General features: G+C 41.6%; 1 protein-coding gene across 1 annotated transcript in view; it reads left to right on the forward strand.

Moving 5' to 3' along the window:
• Positions 1-21865, forward strand: part of scaf4a (SR-related CTD-associated factor 4a) — a 23741-nt gene extending 1876 nt beyond the window's left edge. Inside the window, 21 exon segments of the mRNA XM_061739287.1 lie at positions 374-457; positions 535-579; positions 751-912; positions 1890-2022; positions 4034-4170; positions 5154-5363; positions 6430-6512; positions 6603-6687; positions 8300-8449; positions 9975-10048; positions 10132-10346; positions 12404-12504; positions 12941-13054; positions 14689-14845; positions 15821-15942; positions 16459-16609; positions 18131-18277; positions 20394-20416; positions 20418-20963; positions 20965-21230; positions 21232-21865. Of these exon segments, the coding sequence (XP_061595271.1) occupies positions 374-457; positions 535-579; positions 751-912; positions 1890-2022; positions 4034-4170; positions 5154-5363; positions 6430-6512; positions 6603-6687; positions 8300-8449; positions 9975-10048; positions 10132-10346; positions 12404-12504; positions 12941-13054; positions 14689-14845; positions 15821-15942; positions 16459-16609; positions 18131-18277; positions 20394-20416; positions 20418-20963; positions 20965-21230; positions 21232-21661 (3435 nt within the window). The 3' untranslated portion in view covers positions 21662-21865.
• Positions 21866-21918: the final 53 nt, after the last annotated feature.

Genomic DNA, 21918 nt, shown 5'->3' on the forward strand with positions numbered 1-21918 from the left:
ATATTAATATTATAATATTATTCGTATATAATAATATTATATAATGTCATCTTGTTTCGGGCAGGATAAAGGGGAAATAGCGGCAGGAAGTGCCGTGTGCGCTCTTAATAGTACTTCCGAATTAATGCACACTACTGATATTTACTCAAAAGTGTGCCAAATTTAAGTATACTTTTTAGTATATACTGTTTAGTGTGGCATTTCGGATGCACCGTGAGATCCGAGACCGAGAACAGACCAGGACCACAACAGAGCGGACTGGAGTAGTCTTGTCCCGATCCATCGGGCGGCCAATCGATGGGGACAACACCAGCCTACGGAGACCAGGATCCAGGAACCAGATCTAAGATCTTCTCCTGGTTTCTCTCCTCAGCTCTTCTCCCTCATGGACTCCAAGCCTCCCATCTCTCGGGCCAAGATGATCTCCATCACCAAGTCGGCCATCAAGGCCATGAAGGTACGTTTGACTTTCACTCTTCTTAAATTTGAAATCTTGAATCCTAAATCCTGAATCCTAACGTTCTGGTTCTGCAGCTCTACAAGCACGTGGTCCAGATCGTGGAGAAGTTCATCAAAAAGGTTAGCAGAGTCCCGTTTCCATAGCAACGATCAGCAACGAGCAGCAACAACATCCTGCTCACCGACCTGACCAAGTCTCATCTCTCCATCTCTCCTCCATCCCTCCACCACATTTCCTCCATCTCTTCTCCATCTCCCCCTCTCCTCCTTCCACCCCCCTCTCCCCCCCAGTGTAAGCCGGAGTACAAGGTAGCCGGCCTGTACGTGGTCGACTCCATCGTGCGTCAGTCCCGTCACCAGTTTGGTTCTGACAAGGACGTGTTTGGGCCGCGCTTCACCAAGAACATCACAGGAACCTTCCAGAACCTGTGCCTGTGCCCCGTGGAGGACCGGGTGAGGCCAGAACTAGGGCTGCAACTAACGACTATTTTAATAGTCGACTAGTCACGACTATTGAAACGATTAGTCGACTAATCAGATAATTAGTCATTTTTTTTTAATTTAGTATGAGGTTTCTTTAATTATGTGGCAAATGATGATAAACACCAGAAAGATGGTACTAGAGCCCTGAGATAGCGGGACTGTTTTCTTCATCCTTCTCCCGCATCCGCAAAACTTTGAGAATTCATGTTGCACGATAATAGAGTTGCATTGATTTAGAGTCTTCTCCCGTCCCGCAAGAGAAATGTCCTGACAAATCTATCTGATTTAATGTTAACATGATCATTGTGGAGTTTGATGGATAATTGACAGTTCATAGGAAACCTGACTGAAAGTTAGATGCAAATCCATCATTGACTCATCACAAGCTTTTTCGCTTTTCGTGCAGCATCAATTATGATGGAGGTTAAAGCAACGAGAGTAGCTGTGAGTGGCTCAAATAATACTAATAAATAACATGAAATAAACAAAGTTAACGCATGAAATGAATTGATTTAACAAATGAAAATAGGCTTAATATCTTACCAAGGCTTCGTTATGTTCAACACTCGTCGTGCTTTCTCTTCAAATGCATTACCAACGTGCTCCCGTGAAAAGCAGGTGGGCTTTGCAAACCTTGCAAATCATCTTTTTATTCGCCGTATCGAGGCTAAAGTGCTCCCAAACTTTAGAAGTTTTATTTCCCGCAGCTGCTGAGACGCTACCGTGCTGCCCGACTCTCGGCAGAGATTGTACTGAAGTGAGACGCCTCACTCCGTTGGAAAAACACGTCTGGTGACAATTGTGGACAATGGAAGTCATTGTCGACAATTTTGATTATCGATTTTTGTCGACAATGTTGCCGAATCGTTGCAGCCCTAACGAGAACCAGAACCTCAGGTGTGGTTTTACCCCCCACCCTTGTTCTTCACCTCCACCTCTCCCCCCAGAGCAAGATCGTGCGGGTGCTGAACCTGTGGCAGAAGAACGGCGTGTTCCGGATCGAGGTGATCCAGCCGCTGCTGGACATGGCGGCCGGGTCGGGCAGCGGCGCCGCGGCGCTGGGAGCCGACGACGAGCCCGGTATTTATCTAAACATTCCTCCTTAAAGTCTTAAAGAGGCTTAAAGTCCATGTTCCTAAAATAAGGCCTTGAAATGTCTTCGTTTGTCTTAAATCTCAATCCAAGTCTTCATTATTTAATCTTTTTTTTTGTCTGCATATATAATATATATTTTAATATATCATTTAATGTTTATTTATATATGTGTGTGTGTGTGTGTGTGTGTACATACATATATATATATATATATATATATATATATATATATATATACATATATATATATATATATATATATACACACATATATATATATATATGAATATTTATATATATATATATATATATATGTGTGTGTGTGTATAATATATATATATACACACACACATATATACCGGTGTGTATATACAGTGTTGGGGTAGTTACTCAAAAAAAGTAATCCATTACATATTACTAGTTACTTTCGAAAAAAAGTAATCCCTTACACTACTTAGTTACTGGTTGCTGAAAGTAACTAGTTACATTACAAGTTACATTACTTTTGCATTACTCCGCAATATCACCTGAGCTGCACCATAACTCGATTGCCAATGAACAACATTTACAGGACTGTCTCAGAAAATTAAAATATTGTGATAAAGTTCTTTATTTTCTGTAATGTAAAAAAACTAAAATGTCATACATTCTGGATTCATTACAAATCAACTGAAATATTGCAAGCCTTTTATTATTTTAATATTGCTGATCATGGCTTACAGTTTAAGAAAACTAAAATATCCTATCTCAAAAAATAAGAATATTCTGAGAATCTTAACCTTAAAATGTAAGACATAATTGCATAACAGAAAATAAAGAACTTTATCAAACTATTCTAATTTTCTGAGACAGTCCTGTAGTTGGAACCTTATAACCTTATTACTGCAGTGCCCAGATCAGCACAAATGTGTATTCGTAAAGTCCCGTAAAATCACATAAAATCCCGTAAGATCACGTTAAAGGCTGATTTATGGTTCTACGTTACGGTGTGTGTCGCCGCGTACCCTACGCCGTAGGCTCTGCATCGATTTAACGCGGAACCATAAATCAGCCTTCACTCAGACAAGTGTTGCGCAACGCGTGAAGACGCATGAAAGGCAAGTCTGATTTTATTTTCTGTTCTCCCGTTCTACATGTAGCTGAAAAGCTTAAAGTAACTAAAGTAACGTATTTTTTTTGTCTTAGAGTAACTATAACGGGATTACCCAAATTACAACTGTAACGCGGTACATTACTGCGTTACTGGCGAATGTAATCTCGTTACAGTAACGCATTACTTTGTACCGCGTTACACCCAACACTGTGTATATATAATTTTTTTTTTTTTAAATGTGAAATTTTGAATCTTAATTTTAGAGGGAATTTATCCATCATCATTAAAACGTTTTCTTACACTTTGAAAATGAAAAGTTAACTTCATCGTTTTGAATTAATTAATAATTTAATTATAATTTTTGAGAAATATATCTGTTTACAGTTGTTGCCAGGTTGGGCGGGTTTCAGCCCAATTGGACTGAAAAATACAGGACTGGACGGATGATAAGATCTGGGCTGTTTTTTCCTGGTTTCTACTAAATATTTAGGAGAAATTATTAACAAAAAAGTTTCCATTATGGCAGAGAAAAGTAAAAACGTACGCAATAAACTCACTGATATTTTATATGCTTTAATCTTCTCAATTTAACTGTAGTCTTTGTTTGGAGCCTGAACTTCTTTTTGGCTTAATTTTCTTATGATTTGATATTTAATAATTTATTTATGGTTTTGACATAGAGAATGTTCAGGCTGATTTTTCAGTATTTCGGCGGGTTTTACATCAGGTTTGGGCTGGAACCTGTCAGATCTGGCCACCTCGACCTCAGCGCTGGATTTATTAGTATTTTTGGTCTTAAATTTATTTGAAAATGATTTTAAAAAGTCTTACATTTACCCCGGTGCAGTAGGACGAAGTGTCTATACACTGATGTGTTATTGAGCCTCATCTTCTCCCCCTCAGGTTCTCCGCCGCCTCCGGCCAAAGAGGCGGTTACCGCGGTAACGGCCAACTCCACCACGGCGGCGGCGCCTCAGCTGCACAACTCCGACGCCCTGGCGGCTGTAGCCCAACTCTTCACGTCCTCGCAGGGCCAGCAGGTGAGTTCACCGGGAACCGGGCTCAGACGGCTCGTTCTCACCATAGACATATAAAAGTAGACGCCCCATGGAGCTGCTGCGATATGTCAACGCCGCCGCCATATTGGATGTGGCAAGACTGCGGTGTAAACTAATACACGTAAATTGACATATTTTCATAAAGCGCCTTTCTACTAATAAATGTACGTTTTACGTCTCATTTATTCATTCACACACGCACTAATATACTTGGGAAACAGTTAGGCACCAAATATAATATATTTAATATTCTCAGATGGCAAAAATAAGAACTTTATTGATCCCACATAGGAGTAATTCATGTTATATCAGCTCACAAAAAATAAAGAAAAATCACAAAAATAAGAGAATAAGAAATAGATAAGAGAATAAGAAATTACATAAACATGTTTTAAAATTTTCAAGTAACAAAATAACATATTTGAACCATTTTTCAGATTTTTTCAGTTATTTTATTTTCTGAAAAATGGTTCAAATGTTATTTTATTGTCTGAAAAATGGTTCAAATATGTTATTTTGTTATTTGAAAAATTTTAAACATGTTTTGTTGATGAGAAAATATGTTTCTCTATTTTTCTTATTTTTTTGAGGGGGATATATATTGTTTTTCGGCACTACCTTGTTCTCTATAGCTGATACAACATGAATTACTCCTATGTGGGATCAATAAAGTTCTTATTTTTGCCATCTGAGAAAATTAAATATATTATATTTGGTGCCTAAGCTGTTTTCCCAAGTATATTAGTGCGTGTGTGAATGAATAAATGAGACGTAAAACGTACATTTCTTTGTAGAAAGGCGCTATGAAAATTTACTTGTATTAGTTTACAGCGCAGTCTTGCCACATCCAATATGGCGGCCACGTTGCCGTACGGCTCAGCGCTCGATGGGTCGTCTACGTATATATGTCTATGGTTCTCACACCTCCGTTACCCCCCTGAACTCTGACCTCTGACCCCCTGCAGCTCCAGCAGATGCTCCAGAACTTCCAGCAGCATCAGCCGCTGAAGCCCGACTCCAACGCTCAGCCTCCCCCTCACGCCGGCCCGACGCCGGTCCAGACGGCCGCCGGCCCGGGAGCAGCGGCGCCGGCGCCGGCCCATCTGCCCTCACCGCAGCCCCCCCACCAAGCCCCGCCCACTCAGACGGCCCAGCAGAAGACGGCCTTCGACAGGGTGATGCTCTGCTCCTGCTCTGCACTTTTATTATGGACCATATTGCAATCGTCCAGAATGGCCCGAAGGGCAATGTTCCTAGCATTTTGCTAACGAGCTAAAGTCGCAAAAGTCCCACTGCGCACCAGCGGGTGTACAGCATGACCCCGCTCTGATGTGGGAAAAAAAATCCCTGAAAAATGAAGGCAATATATTAGTATACAGAAAGGTTTCCCTTTTCTTATGCTTATTATTATTCCGCACACTTTTTTCGTCCGTTAATGCGGCACGAACCGCAACGTGCACCCATGCATATCATACATCGTTGGATGCGTCTCCATCGTGGCCTCGATGGTTCATTACTTTTCTCAGTCAAAAGTGTTACCGTGGCAACGCTAGATGCCAAAAAGCTCAGCCGAACTTTATCGTAGAGACATCGTTCACATTTACAAACACTTGTCCCGATTGGCACTAAAGGTGCCAGTTTTTTGCGATATTCAACTTTCAATTTTTTTTTTAAATTCAATTTTATTTTGGACGCTTGTTGCTAGGTAACGGTTTAACGTACAGACATCATTACAACATTGACAAACCCGGGACGCGTTGTACTGCAACATATTTCAGTCTCATCATGCTAGCTATTACGCTTTTTGAAATATTTAACTATTCTAATTTTCAAGCTAACGGAAATTTGGACGCTTGTTGCTCGGCAACACGAAATCGCAGAGTCATCGATCCGACGTTAAAAGACTCGGGATGATGTGAACTACAACATACTACACATAAACATACTAGGTTTCATTAAGCTGTTGTTTACACCTTTTGAGATATTGAAGCCAAATTGTCCCATTCTATCCTATGGGGCTTGTTACCATGGCAACAAAACCTATGCATTTTTCTGGGGGAGAATATGAATAAATCATCCGTAAATGTGGCCCGAACCGCAACGTGGATCCAGGCCTTGGTTTGGTTTATTGGCCATTACTAATAACCCCAAACATGGCCAGAGGGGTGAATGGGCAGTAGGGCATGCCCATTTCAAAATTTCCTGAAGTTTTCTATCATCTAACACCTCCACCCCCCCCAGACGCTGCTGGACCGCTTCGACTACGACGACGAGCCGGAGGGAGAAGACGCCAGGAAGGAGGAGAACTCCTCACAGCCGCCCTTGTAAGACTTGTCTCAGCAAGTTTAGTCGTTAAAGACTCAGTGTTTCTCTTTAATTTAATTTAAATGTAATCAACTTTAATTTAATAGCAGCTTGCAGCAGCCGGGCGGCTTCCCCCCGAACACGGAGCACTTCAACCTGCAGATGATGAACCGAACACAAGACCTTTCTCTGCAGGTAACAGTTACTGGGAGATGCTTTATTTATCTGATGAACACTGGTGTTTACTGGTGTTTACTGGTGTTTACTGTTTAGGGCTGCAGCTAGGGCTGGGCGATATGGACCAAAAGTCATATCTCGATATTTTCTAGCTGAATGGCGATACTCGATATATATTGATATTTTTTCTGTGCCATAATTGGGGTTTCCCCCAAAGCATTATAGCATAGCATCTCTGTTAGCATCTCTGTTGGCTTAATTTTTTTCTGAGGCAAACCCTTAAAAAAACAGTCAGTTTTAATACAAAGCCTCGTGCCAAATGTCACACAGGTTCCTTTATTAACAGAGGTCTGCACAATATCAACATGTATAAAACAAATGAAATAAAAATAAACTGCCTGCATATATAGAATAAAAATGCTTCTTGAATAAAATAAAACAAATATCCCTTTCCTGCATAACAATTAAATTAAAATACACTGTGCAATTAATACAATGTAGACAGTAACAGGCAGACTTTTCCACTGAGGTTGACAGTTGTGCAAATAACAAAACATTTGTGCAAATCTCAAATAAAACATTCAAGTCAATTTGTAACAAAATAATCTATATCAAAATCATAAATAACATTTTTTTTTTTAATCGATATAAACGATATTGTCTCGTACCATATCGCGTTTGAAAATATATCGATATATATTAAAATCTTGATATATCGCCCAGCTCTAGCTGCAGCTATGGAATATTTTGGTGATCGATTATTCTATGAAATATCCCATCGATTAATCAAGTATTCCGATAAAACTTACTTTTGCTTTATTAAAGCCCAATTATAAATATACAATAGAAAACAAGACGGATTACTTGATTAAAAACAACCAATTTATTTACTTTTATTTATTTAATTTATTTACATATTATGCAAACTACTAAACTGTTTATTAAATTTTCCAATAAAAATTTATACAATTATTTAATTCCTTGTAAACGCCAATAACCCCTTTGAATAACCGTAATTTGCTCATATTCGGGTTTTTAAAAACCCGAATATGAGCCCTGGGTTACTCCTTTTAAAACCTGAATATTGGGTCATGTAAACGCCAAACAGAATATCCCCATCAAACGGAACAGGGATTTGTTTTCTGCTCATGCTCTGTTCACAAGGAATCCTGGTCTTTTGAGTCCAGGAAGTTCTTATAAACACAGAGAAACCAAGACCAGGAGGAGACTAATCACTTCATAAATGTAATGAAGGATATGAACATTCCTGCATTTGTAGACGGTAGAAAGTACCGGGATAGAAGATTTAAAAGAAGGAGAGCGAAAAGTTGCGCGACGCAGCATTTGTTTTGAATTTGGATACAGGAAGAAGAAGCAGAAATGACGGAAATTGCGTCATGATGTTCTCCGTGCGTCGCTGGTTTGATCCAGATATCCTGAAAGATTAATTACCATGTAAACGGAATATTCCCAATGTTTCAGTAACCGGAATATTAGCAATAACCCGAATTTTGACTGCATGTAAACGTAGTCATTTATGTATCAATCTTTTCTTAACTTTTTCCTCTGTGTAATGTTCCTTTTTACGAGTACAAACAATAACAAACAAACCGAACGCGTGTCTGTGCAGGTTCCTCCCAACGGCCAGCTCCAGGCCCGCGGGCTGCTGCCGGGGCACAACTTCCCGGGGGTTCTGCCCCCCGTGGGCCTCTCTCTGCCGGGCCAGATGCTGCCCGGGCCCACGCCGGGGTTCCCAGGGGGCTTCCAGAACCAGAACCAGAACCAGCAGGTACTTAACTGTTGGACCATTCACGTGTTCTGACACCAGGATCAGTGAGTGCGTTTACATAGAATAGAATAGAATAGAATATCCTTTATTTTCTCCCTCAGTGGGGAAACTTATTTTGTTGCAGCACACATATACACACATATAGGGGAGGGGTAAAAGGACTGAAAAGTCAGAAATAAAAAATATATAAAAAATACAAAAGATATGTATAAAATATGTATAGAATATGTATAAACATGGGATGTTTAATTCCTCTTTAATTCAGAATTAAAATTAAATCCAATTTAAAATGAGTAAAAATTCCCATGAAAACACCTAATTCTGAATGAAAATGGCCATTCCGATTTAAACTTAATTCGGAAGTAAATGGGTGGTTTATTCCGATTTTAATGTATACGCTCATTCAAAGAAAAAAATAAAAACAAATAAAAATATTTTTTTAAATAAATAAATTAAAAATAAATAAATACATTAAAAAAAGAAATACATAAAAAAAGAAAAACAAAGAAATTATACATAAAAAATTAAAAAAGAATAAATAAATAAATACATTAAAAATGTAAATAAAAAAAAAAATAATAAAAAAAAATGTATACACTCATTCCGCTTTAAATTAATTCCGGTCTTTCTTTCTGCTCGTTCCCTCGCCCGTCTGTCTCCATGACGCTTATATTCCGCGCTGGGCTTGTTTTCCAAACAAAGTTTCAAGATGGCAGCACGCAGTAAACGCTGGTCAAGAGCAGAGACATTTATTTAATAAATAGAAATAATTAAAAGAACAGATGGAAACAGGAAACATAAAAATGGTGAGCTTTTCAAAGTTAGTTTTTCTTCCGGAAGTTTAACTTCCGGTCCCCCCCCTATCCAATCAGAACCTTCCACACCCCCAGACCTGTAGAGGAATTGGATAAAGCCGATCATGGAAACCTCAATTCAGAATTACTACACTGCAAAAACTCCAAATCTTAACAAGAATATTTGTCTTATTTCTAGTTAAAATGTCTAATTTTTAGTCAAAAAAAATCTCATTACACTTAAAACAAGACTCATCACTGGAAAAAACATCAATTGTCACCTGTTTCAAGTAGATTTCCCCTTAAAATAAGTAGAACAATCTGCCAGTGGAACAAGATTTTTTTGCTTGTAATGAGAAGATAAATCTTGTCCCACTGGCAGATTTTTCTACTTATTTCAAGTGAAAATTTACTTGAAACAGGTGAAAATGGTCAAATAAGTTATTTTTCAGGTAATGGGGATTTTTTGACTAAAAATGAGACATTTTAACTAGAAATAAGACAAATATTCCTGGTAAGATTTTGAGTTTTTGCAGTGTAAACGGAATTGGAAAAAGCCCATCAAACGTGTTTTCATGTAAACCTCAATTCAGAATTACTATTTCCATGTAAACTCGAAGGAAAAAAGGAATTATTTAATTCAGAATAATTAATTCCGAATTAAAAAGCATCATGTAACAGTGGCCAGTGTTTCTGAGGGATAAATAACTTTGTTCTGGTCTCAGGACTCGTCGATGGACGTGGACCCGTCCTCCCGGGACTCCCGGCTCGGCCCGCCGTCCGACTCCGGCTCCAGGTCTGACCGGCTCCAGGATCAGTTATCACCGTGGCAACAGGCCCGACGACGACGCCTAACGTGGAGCTTCTGCTTGTTCCCAGGTCTCCGAAGAGGCGGAGGTCGCGATCCAACTCCCGCTCGCGGCGCTCCAGGCACCGGAGGTCGCGCTCGCGCTCCCGGGACCGAGACCGAGACAGAGACCGGGACCGGGACCGGCGGCACCACTCGCCGCGCTCGCTCGACCGCCGGGAGAGAGAAAAGGAGAGGGAGAGGCGGCAGAAAGGCCTGCCGCCGCCCAAGAACCAGACGCTGAGCGGTGAGTGTGTGTGGGGAGGGGGGGGGTTATATTTACTAGAGATTAGGAATGGGTGATATTTTACTGTTCACGATAAACCGTCAAAAAAATTCCCCACGGTAAGAATTTGTATCTCGTAAAAACGATAAATTCCCGTTGATGACCTTTTTGTGTAAAGCTGATTTAAGTAAGTAAGTAAGGAAGTAAGGAAGTAAGGAAGGAAGGAAGGAATAATAATAATAATTTCCTTTATTAATCGGAAGGAAGTAGGTAAGTAAGTAAGTAAGTTAGTTAGTTAGTTAGTTAGTTAGTTAGTTAGTTAGTTAGTTGAGACGGACGCAAAATGTAATCTTTTCCATATATTTCCATATATATCCATATATACATATATATATCATTTACTAAGTTTATCCACTCCTGTATTGTGGCCTCAGGGAGAAACCAGTGTGTCGTGAGCGCTTTTTTAGCGGCAGTTATCAAAATGCCAAATAGATGTAAACAAACTCTTTTTCTATGGTGTGAACTGGCGGGTGTCGACTCCTATTACAGGCCGTTATCGCCCCCTACTGGTCAGGACGAGGAATTACACTCAGTTTTATCACAGTTTCTGGGGGATTCAGTTGTTTATCAGGCGACCGTCAGACAGAAGTGTGTGTGTGTGTGTACTGAAAATTCCATCGATTACTCGGATAAAACATATTTTTGTTTAGTTAAAGAGCAATTATAAATATACATAAGATGTTATATGTTAATTGACATTACTAAGACTAAATGATATAATACAGTAGGTTCATGGCTGTGCATTTAAAAACCCTGAACTTACACCAGTTGACCAAATTCACTGCCTTCACTCAAAAAACTAAGGATTTTACCAAGACATTTTTCAAATCATCCCCCCTGTAAAACTGCCATCCCTCCTTTCCATCCCTTATGTCATTTCATCAATGAATGTGGTTTTACTGCTATTTCAACATTTAGAGTCATCACCAGAAAAATAACCCCAGAAAAATAACTTATTTGACAATTTTCACTTGAAATAAATAGAAAAATCTGCCAGTGGGACAAGATTTATCTTCTCATTACAAGCAAAAAAATCTTGTTCCACTGGCAGATTTTTCTATTTCAGGTGAAAATTTACTAGAAACAGGTGAAAATTAGTTTTTTCCAGTGATGAGTCTTGTTTTAAGTGTAATGAGATTGTTTTACTAAAATGAGACATTTTAACTAGAAATAGTACAAATATTCTTGTTAAGATTGTGAGTTTTTGCAGTGATCCATTTAACTTATCCTGTGAAGGACAGAGTCATATTGATAAGTTCAGAAAAGTGTTTTTTATTGTTGTGTTTTGATGTATTTGATGTAAGCCCAGTGGATATTTAAAGCTTACAAAAGGCTGCATTTAACTGCTGCTATGTCATTCCTGCAGTATTTCTGCAGGTGTTTTGGTCAATGATCTGTCCCCATATGATAAAATCCACCATCCCCCCTGATTTTCTTTTACAACTCGAGTACTGATTACACCTGATAACACACATCACTTAAAAGGTTAGGTGTTTTTCCCACGTGTTTCAATTGAACTTTCATTTGTGTCAAGCTAATTTTAATATCTAGTTAAGTTTTAAGTTAAAGTCATGATAAGATTTAGAGTTTTGGCAGTGTTCAAAATAAAATGATGAGACCTGCTGTATTGGAGCACATTTTCTTTTAGTTAAAACTGTAGCGGGAACAGATGTTTAGAGGAACCTATGTATGGACCGGGTGTGGATTAAAAATAAAGGTTAAGCACTGAGCTACATGTGTCTCTGCCTGAGCACGGCACGTTACAAAAACCAAACATATCCGCCGCCTCTTTCTTCTAACTTTGCATGCGCGGCGTCAGCGCGTTGTGCCGCATTAAACGTAGTCCGGGTGAAATACGATGCTTGGAGCTGCAGAATTAAAAGATTCCTCGAGGCAGAGAAAATTCCTTCATAATTTTTTGTAATCGAATTACTCAAATTATTTGAGGAATCGTTTCAGTCCTAGTGTGTGTGTGTTTCCCACTCCGCCTGAGTTAAAGATCACTTCCTCCCCCCCAGTGTGCAGCACCACCCTGTGGGTCGGCCAGTTGGACAAGAGAACGCAGCAGCAGGACGTGGCGTCTCTGCTGGAGGAGTTCGGACAGATCGACTCCATCAACGTGAGTTGACGCCGGGTGTAACGTTAATCTGTTGTCTTCTAAATATTCATCGTTGTATTGTTTATTTACTCCGTATCTTACTTTATCCCACCTGCATCTGTTTGGGAGGGTTGTCATGTTTCCTGTGATGTTGCAGCAGCGTATTTGCACCTCTCTGCTGTGCAAACAGGGTTTTTTTTTATATTTCATATTCAAGGTTCACTTTATTGTCATTCCAAAATATATATATATATATATATATATATATATATATATATATATATATATATATATATATATATATATATATATCCATTTTAAAACATTCGTAGTACCTGCTCATCCGGATTCCTGTAATTACCCAGAACCCCCTGGGGCTCGGTCCATTATGGTGCTGCGTATTGAAACGTTGTCAGACGTCACTGAGCTGGTTGTTGTTCTTCTTCCCTCCGTGCAGATGATCCCGCCGCGCGGCTGCGCCTACATCGTGATGATCCAGCGGCAGGACGCCTTCAGGGCGCTGCAGAAACTCAGCCGCGGCTCCTACAAGGTCAACCAGAAGAACATCAAGGTCAGACCCCCAGGCCTCGGCTGGAAAAATCCATTCTCATATTAATTCCTAAAAATCGATTTGTATGTCTAAATATCGATTTTCTTTTTTTAAATTTTTTTTTCCATCATTACATTACAACTTTTGGTATTTTTTGTTTATGCCCAAAAAAGGAATGTTTTCTTGGACACAAGAATAACTGGTGCCATATTTTTGTCTTTAAATATGTTTAAAAACCAACATCAAAACACATATTTCAGTTACATATTCGAAAAGGTGGGGGGAAGTATAAACGTATTTAATCCCACCCCCTTTCCACAACTAAACATAAATTATGTCTGTATTTACTTTTTATACTATACACTAATTTGTATAAATATAATTTTTACAAAAATAACCTGTTTAATACCAGATATAAGCTGTATCATAAATATAATATGACTATGATATAAATATAATATAGCTATGATATAAATATAATACGTATATCTAAGTATATAAACATACAAAGACAACATGACAGAATAGCAGAACACACACAGCTGTGATCTTTAAACACAGTCTTCACTTTTATATCTCAAATAAACTATTTCTTTATATTTCTTCTCAATTGTTTTATGTTTGTACATTCTTTTAACTCCAAATTCAAACCATTCCTCAGTTTAATTCCACAAACTGATACACAATATATAAAATATATATATATATATATATAATAATATATATATATACAATATTTGCATAAATTGTCTATATTTCATTACTTTATATACTGTCTTGGGGTTACATTTGCATAAAATTCTAAAAACCAAATTCTCAAATATAAAAAACCAAATTAGACCAAAAATGGAAAAAATTAAAACGGAGCATTCTTTTTTTTTTTTTTTTTTTCTTTTTTTTTTTTTTTTAATATGATTTGAAGATTTTTATTTTCGAACATGCATGTTAACAAAGAGTACAAAAAAGCAGAGTACAAATATTCAGCTTTTTTGTACTTTTTTTTTTTTTTTTTTTTTTTTTTTTTTAACATGCATGTGTATAAATATAGTCAAAAACAAATCAAGGCAAAGAAAAGAAAACAAACGCTCAGCATTTAGTTGTGCTACTATGTATGTATGTACTAATAGAAGTAATTATAATGCATAGTATTACATTATCATTACTTTACTATAATACCACAATATGATAGAGAACAATAGACAGCAATGGTATAACAATATACTTGAATAACTATATAAGAGACGAGTAGATATGCTATATATACTGGTTCATATATTTACCTCCAATTATATACATAGAAATGACTATAAATCTATATATCGACATATCTACATATAACTATAAATCAGTATATATTAGAGATATAGATACACAAATACTGTACGTATAATACAACTCAATATATCCATATACATACCTACATATAACATATCTATATCCATAATATACATCTATATATCTACATATATTAATAAATGTACATATCTACATGTTTATTCTGGGAGCTGATTGGTCCTTACAGCATCATTAGCTGCAATACTTGCTGTTGAATCTCAATATGATAATATGGATCCCCTGCTGCTCAGTAACATGCAGCAGGGCATGATGGGAGACGTAGTTTTTTATAATGGTGTTTTTATTTTCCGTCTGTCCAGATCGCCTGGGCGCTGAACAAGGGCATCAAGCCGGAGTTCAAGCAGTTCTGGGAGGTGGAGCTGGGCGTCACCTACATCCCCTGGGCCAAGGTCCGGGACGACCAGCTGGAGGAGCTGCAGGAGGGCGGGATGCTGGACGGAGACACGCTATCACCGGGTCAGAACCACCACCGCCGTCTAAACCCCGACCCGCGTGAGAAGCGGCTGCCGCGACTAGGGCTGCAACTAACGACTATTTTAATAGTCGACTAGTCACCGACTATTGAAACGATTAGTCGACTAATCGGATAATTAGTAATTTTTTTAAATTTAGTATTTAGTATGAGGTTGCTTTAATTATGTGGCAAATGATAATAAACACTAGAAAGATGGTACTAGAGCCCTGATATAGCAGGACTGTTTTCTACATCCTACTCCCACAAAACTCTGAGAGTTCATGCCGCACGATAATAGAGATGCATTGATTTAGTGTCTTCTCCCGTCCCGCAAGAGAAAAGTCCAGACAAATCTATCTGATTTAATGTTAACATGATCATTGTGGAGTTTGATGGATAATTGACTGTTCATAGTCACCTGACTGAAAGTTAGATGCTAATCCATCATTGTCATCGCACAAGCTTTTTCTCCTTTCGCGCATCAATTATGATTGAGGTTATAACGAGAGTAGCTGTGAGTGGCTCAAACAACAATAATAAATAACATGAAATAGACAAAGTTAACGAATTAAACAAATGAATTTAACAAATGACAATAGGCTTAATATCTTACCAAGGCGAGTCAGTTTCATTCAAAACTCCTACGTGCTTTCTCTTCACATGCATTACCGACGTGCTCCCGTGAAAAGCAGGTCGGCTTTGCAAACCTTGCAAGTATCTTTTTATTCGCCGTATCGAGGCTAAAATGCTCCCAAACTTTAGAAGTTTTATTACCTGCAGCTGCTGAGACGCTACCGTGCTGCACGACTCTCGGCAGAGATTGTATTGAAGTGAGACGCCTCACTCCGTTGGAAAAACACGTCTGGCGACAATTGTGGACAATGGAATTCATTGTCGACAATTTTGATTATCGATTTTTGTCGACAAATCGTTTTAGCCCTAACCGTGACCCTAACTGACTCCTCTGTTTCCTCCAGACTGGAGCGCGGCGAGGAAGAGCCTGGACCGGCCCGAGGAGCCGACCCACAACGGCCGGGCGGAGCAGCAGTCGGAGGAGATGCTGCCGGGCGGCCCTGCGGCCGCCGCCCCACCTGTGCAGGTAAAACCTCACGCTGACACACGAGACGACAGACGGTGGATCTGGTGTTATGAATATTCCTAAAGCATCTGTTGCTCCACACTTAGGCCACGTTTACACATAGCCGGGTATTTACAAAAACAGATATTTCCCCCTCTACGTTTTGAAAAATACCATCATTTACACAAACATAAATACGTTGTTAAGGTGCTATGAGCAGCCAAACCTACGGGGGGCAGTGTAACGAGAAGATAAAGTCATGCTAGCCAATCAGAATCCTGTCCATGTTCCTTGTTTGTCCTCCTACAGAAACCACATTAAAACAACAATTATATTTCCCTCCGCCCTCGATTTCCATTTTCAAACATTTTTGAAAAAGCTCCAGGAGCCACTAGGGCGGCGCTAAAGAGCGGGGTTGCCGACCCCCCGATCTATACTAATGATTCTAAGATTGTTTGTGTTTCCATAGCAACACGCTGAAAGCTGAAGTTCAGGGCGAGTGTCTCACAGGGCTGACGTGAGGAATGTGTGTTTCAGGTTCCTCCCCTGCAGCAGCCGATGGGCGTGGGTTCCCTCCAACCCCCGGTGTTCCCTGGTCCCATGGGGATGCCCCCCCCCTCCTTCACGCCGGGGCTGCCCCCCCCTCCCTTCATCCGGCCGGGCTTCAACCCCATGCAGATGCCTCCAGGTAAACTACTACTGTTACTACTACTTAGTAGGGCTGGGCGATATGGACCAAAAGTCATATCTCAATATTTTCTAGCTGAATGGCGTAATTGGGGTTTCCCCCAAAGCATTATAGCATAGCATCTCTGTTAGCATCTCTGCAAACCCTTAAAAAAACAGTCAGTTTTAATACAAAGCCTCGTGCCAAATGTCACACAGGTTCCTTTATTAACAGAGGTCTGCACAATATCAACATGTACAAAACAAATGAAATAAAAATAAACTGCCTGCATATATAGAATAAAAATGCTTCTTGAATAAAATAAAACAAATATCCCTTTCCTGCATAACAATTAAATTAAAATACACTGTGCAATTAATACAATGTAGACAGTAACAGGCAGACTTTTCCACTGAGGTTGACAGTTGTGCAAATAACAAAACATTTGTGCAAATCTCAAATAAAACATTCAAGTCAATTTGTCACAAAATAAGCTATATCAAAATCATTAAAAAAATATATATATATTTTTTTATTTTTTTTTAAATCGATATAAACGATATTGTCTCGTACCATATCGCGTTTGAAAATATATCGATATATATTAAAATCTCGATATATCGCCCAGCCCTACTACTTAGTGATGCACCCAATGTTCGGTAACCGAAATTGTTCGGCCGAAAACAGCAAAAAAAACACTTTCGGTGTTCGGTGGAATAAGTGGGAAAAACCGAACAATTAATAACGGTGTGTGATGACGCAATATAACAGCGAACAGCCTGGAGTGAGAGAGTTGTGTTAAATGCAGCAAACATGTCAGCATGTCAGATACTTGGATGTGGGAAAAAGCAGAGGACACGAGAAATGATCCAGGCTGAGTTGGATTTGGGAAACCGCTGGTGATGGAGACGGTGACGGGACGCACAGCAGAGAAAAGGGCCGAACTACCGACACGGTGGAGAAACCTCACTGTCTGATATGACCAGATCCTCCAAGAAAATAACCCAGATTTTTACAATTATTATACAAGGCTTCAAATTGTGGAGATCAGCCCCGCCACGACCCGATTAACTGGATTTGAACGGGAGAAAATGAAAAAGGATCATGAGAAAAAATACAATAAGAACAGTAGGACAAATTGTGACTGGCGGGTATTTCATCAAATTTATTTGATTTATGCAATGGTGAAAAAATTGGCAAAATAAATGAAAAACTGCGAAGAACCATTGTTCGGTATTATTCGGTATTCGGCCAAGTGTTTATTATTATTTTCGGTTTCGGCCACAAATTTTAATTTCGGTACATCACTTATGTCTTGTTTTCTATTGTATATTTATAATTGGGCTTTAATAAAGCAAAAGTAAGTTTTATCGGATTACTTGATTAATCGATGGAATATTTCATAGAATAATCAATCACCAAAGTATTCAATAGCTGCAGCCCTAGTTCAGTTTCTCCACATCTTCAAAAGGTTATCGCTCCCATTAATGGTTAAATCATGTCCAGAATGGATTAGGTCTGACCTGACCTCTTCTCTTCCAGGGTTCCCCCCCCCAGGATCGATGCCCCTCGGCCCCCCCCCTCCTCCCAAGGTCGGGGTGGACGACCCGTCTGAGCTCGGAGGCCCAAACAGGAACAACGAAGACCTGGAAGGTCCAAACATGTTCAGCAGCCAGATGGGACCCATGGGTGAGTGAGACGATTACCCCCACACAGAGCTGCAAAACAGACACATCTAAAGTGTTTATAGGATTATAATATATATATATTATATATATCATATTAATGTATGCATATGTATGTATTAGGGCTGGGCGATATATCGAGATTTTAATATATATCGATATATTTTCAAACGCGATATGGTACGAGACAATATCTTTTATCGATTTTATTAAAAAAAAATATGATTTTGATATAGCTTATTTTGTGACAAATTGACTTGAATGTTTTATTTGAGATTTGCACAAATGTTTTGTTAACTGTCAACCTCAGTGGAAAAAATATCACAGAAAAAATATCGATATATATCGAGTATCGCCATTCAGCTAGAAAATATCGAGATATGACTTTTGGTCCATATCGCCCAGCCCTACTATGTATATATATAAAATTTAAAATTCTAGCGCATTTTGCCACTCATAATTAATTGCGTTAATTTTCTTAACGCGTTAATTAGCAGTGTAATTAATTAATCTAACGAACAAACTCTTGCACTTAGCACTTTAACTTTACGGTCACCTACTGGTTTATCAATTGCAACTTGTTTTATTGCTTAATGATTTTTATCTAGCTCAGTCGTGTTTTTTAATGTTGTGTTTTGTTGGTATGAATGTCATATCTTGTCTACTTTGTCTGCTGATGTCCGATTCTGTGTCTGGCATTAATTTGCCGCGGGGAGGAATGGTGGAAATTAGCCTCTGGCTACAACCATACATATTTACACTTGTGTCCATTAATATGTACAGTCCCTGTCTAACAAATACAATTGAATTGATTGATTGATTGAAACTGACAGCCCTAATATTCAGAATCGGAATCAGAATCAGAAAAAGCTTTAGTGCCAAGTCAGACATAAATCAGACGAGAGAACTTGACTCCGGTTCACACTGATGGCACCATTTGTACGGACGCCATTTCTTGGAGGAAGGATGACACTGGGATGGAGGAGGGAGAAAAAAAGGCATCTTTACACTGTGTATTAAATACCTAGTGTCAAGGTGCAAAAAAAAACACCTCAGCACAGAAAAGCAACATACACACAACAAAACAACATCATAACTTGCATGGGTATGAGGGGTGGGCAAGTCGGGGGGGTAAGTAAGTAAGTGTGTGTGAGCGGTAAGTCAGTGAACTTCGCCCCAGAGCTGCTCCTCAGGCATTGTCCTTGATGTTATCAGACGGCTCGGTACAGTTCTGAAACAGGGTCTGCAGATGTTCCTGGGAGAGGGGAGGGCTAGTGGGGGCAGAGTCACCTTGTTTACATTCCACCAGGGAGATTGTGACTGGAGCAGCGGGCCAAGCTGCTCTGTCAAGTTCAGATTATAGAATCAACAATTGTATTGAAAAGAAACAGGCAGACTCCAGTAATTTTCCGTCTGCCTTAAGTCTCTGGTTCCTCAATGGCGACTCCGAACAGACGAATTTGTGATCAATTCCCGCCAAGCCGAGCTTCCAACTTCTCCAAGGTCTTCTCCATCTTGCCAATGAGCTCAAAGACGCCGCCAGCCTGCAATTCTGTTCAAGAATCGCATCCAGCTTGCAGTTTTGCTCTCCCAACGTTAAAGTCTGAGTGTTGGTTGCCTTGCTTATCCCCTCAGCCCTGTCGGGCAGCTCAGAAAGGGCCAGAACAGCTGTCGACGACTTACGCGTTTGTCGATAGACCAGGAATCCCCCTCCTCCGATCAGGAGAAATCCTGCTGTCATAAATCCAATCATGAAGCATCTTCAACGTCCTCGACAGACAGGATCGCCAGACACAACGGCCTCCAATATTTGTAGGAATCCATTGTGCATCCAGCAAAAAATGCAAGAGGGCTCCCTTACCCCCTGACTTCTCGTCACAAATATTTGGTCAATTGTGCTAAGAGACCAGTTAATCAATTCCATGATTGTAGAATTTTGGAGGAGTGAAAAAGAGAGGCTCTGAAAGACAAGACAGGACAAAAGCAGCAGCAGGGCAGATCGGGAGGGAGAGGAGCAGAAAAGCGTCCGCCTTCACCGAGAGCCGGAAGAAGTAGCAGTAGCATATTTATGTGATTCTTGTTTTCTTGTCTAAATAAGAACTGTTTTTCTTCCCTACCAGGTAACCAGGTTGGACATCCTGGCGGCCCCCCCCGGTCTTCCAGGGAGCATCCCGCCCCCCCCCGGGGGCCTGCTGGGGGCCCGGCCCGGCGTGATCCCCCTGCAGCGTCCTCCGGTGCCGCCGCCTCACATGCAGCGGTTCCCGCCCCCCCACGGCCCCCGGCCCCCCCACCCCAACATGCCCCCCAACATGCCCCCCATGATGCCCCGAGGCCCCCACCCCCAGATGATGCACCAGGAGCCCAAGGGCGGCTTCGGCATGCCCCCCCCACACAACCTGAGGGGGCCCTTCCCTCACGGGCACGGCCCCCCCCACCAGGGCCAGGGCCCCCCCCACCAGGGCCAGGGCCCGCCCCACCAGGGCCAGGGCCCGCCCCACCAGGGCCTGCTGCCCCCCCAGGGCCCCCCGCCTGCCCCGTTCATCAGGCCGGGGGCCCCCCGGGGCCCGGACCCCCCCGAGGAGATGGAGGAGCGGCCCTTCAGGGCCGAGAGACCCGGGTTCAGGGACCCGGAGAGAGACCGGGACTGGGACCGGAGCAGGGACCGGGACCGAGACCGGGACCGGGGCTTCGGGGGGGGGGCGGCGGCCCCCCTTCGGGGAGAAACCGGACCGGCTCGGGGACTGGCAGGAGGAGAACCGGGGCGGAGGAGGAGGAGGGGGGTGGGACCGGGACCGGGACCGAGACCGGGACCGGCGGGACTGGAGGGAGAGACGGGCCAGTCTGGACCGGGACCGGGGAGACCGGGGGGACCGGGACCGGGGGGGCCGGGACGACCGGGGGGGGCCGGGCCCGGCCCGACGAGGGGAAGGCGGGGGACCGGCCCCTCCCGCCCCCGCCGCCGCCCCGGCGGCCCGAGCGCCGCGAGCGGGCGACCCGCTGGGACAAGGACGACCGTCTGGCCGAGCTGGAGAACCTGGAGAACCGGATCTCCCGGACTCCCGGCAGCAGCAGCCAGGAGGCGCCGCCGTTAGCGGCTAATGCTACGGCTACCGCTAATGCTACCGCTAACGCTACGGCTACCGCGGCTCCAGCTGCTACCACGGTTGCCGCGGCAGCGGGAGCCGCGGTAACGGGGAAGGAGCCAGACGCTGGAGCGCCGCCGGCCCAAAGCACCGCGGTAACCGCGGTAACGGACTCTGAACACTCGGCCCCGCCCCCAGAGACGAGCCCCGCCCCCTCCGAACCGGTTCCGCCGGTTCCGGTTCCGGCGGCCCAGAAAGAGACCGACGCCGCCGACGAGGCCAAACCGGACCCGGCGGCGTCGTAGGAACCGCTGGGAGATCCGGAAGGTTCTGACCGCCATCAGTCTCTCAAGTAGTCCGTCTGTCCCGCCGGAGAGGAACCGGTCCTAGCCGGTTCTGGGTTCTGGTTCTGGGTCGTACACTGCAAAAAACTCAATCTTACCAGGAATATTTCTTATTTCTAGTTAAAATGTCTCATTTTTAGTCAAAAAAAAATCTCATTACACTTAAAACAAGACTCATCACTGGAAAACAACAATTTTCACCTGTTTCAAGTAAATTT

Source organism: Cololabis saira, chromosome 14, assembly GCF_033807715.1.
Source record: "Cololabis saira isolate AMF1-May2022 chromosome 14, fColSai1.1, whole genome shotgun sequence".
Taxonomy (NCBI): Eukaryota; Metazoa; Chordata; class Actinopteri; order Beloniformes; family Belonidae; genus Cololabis; species Cololabis saira.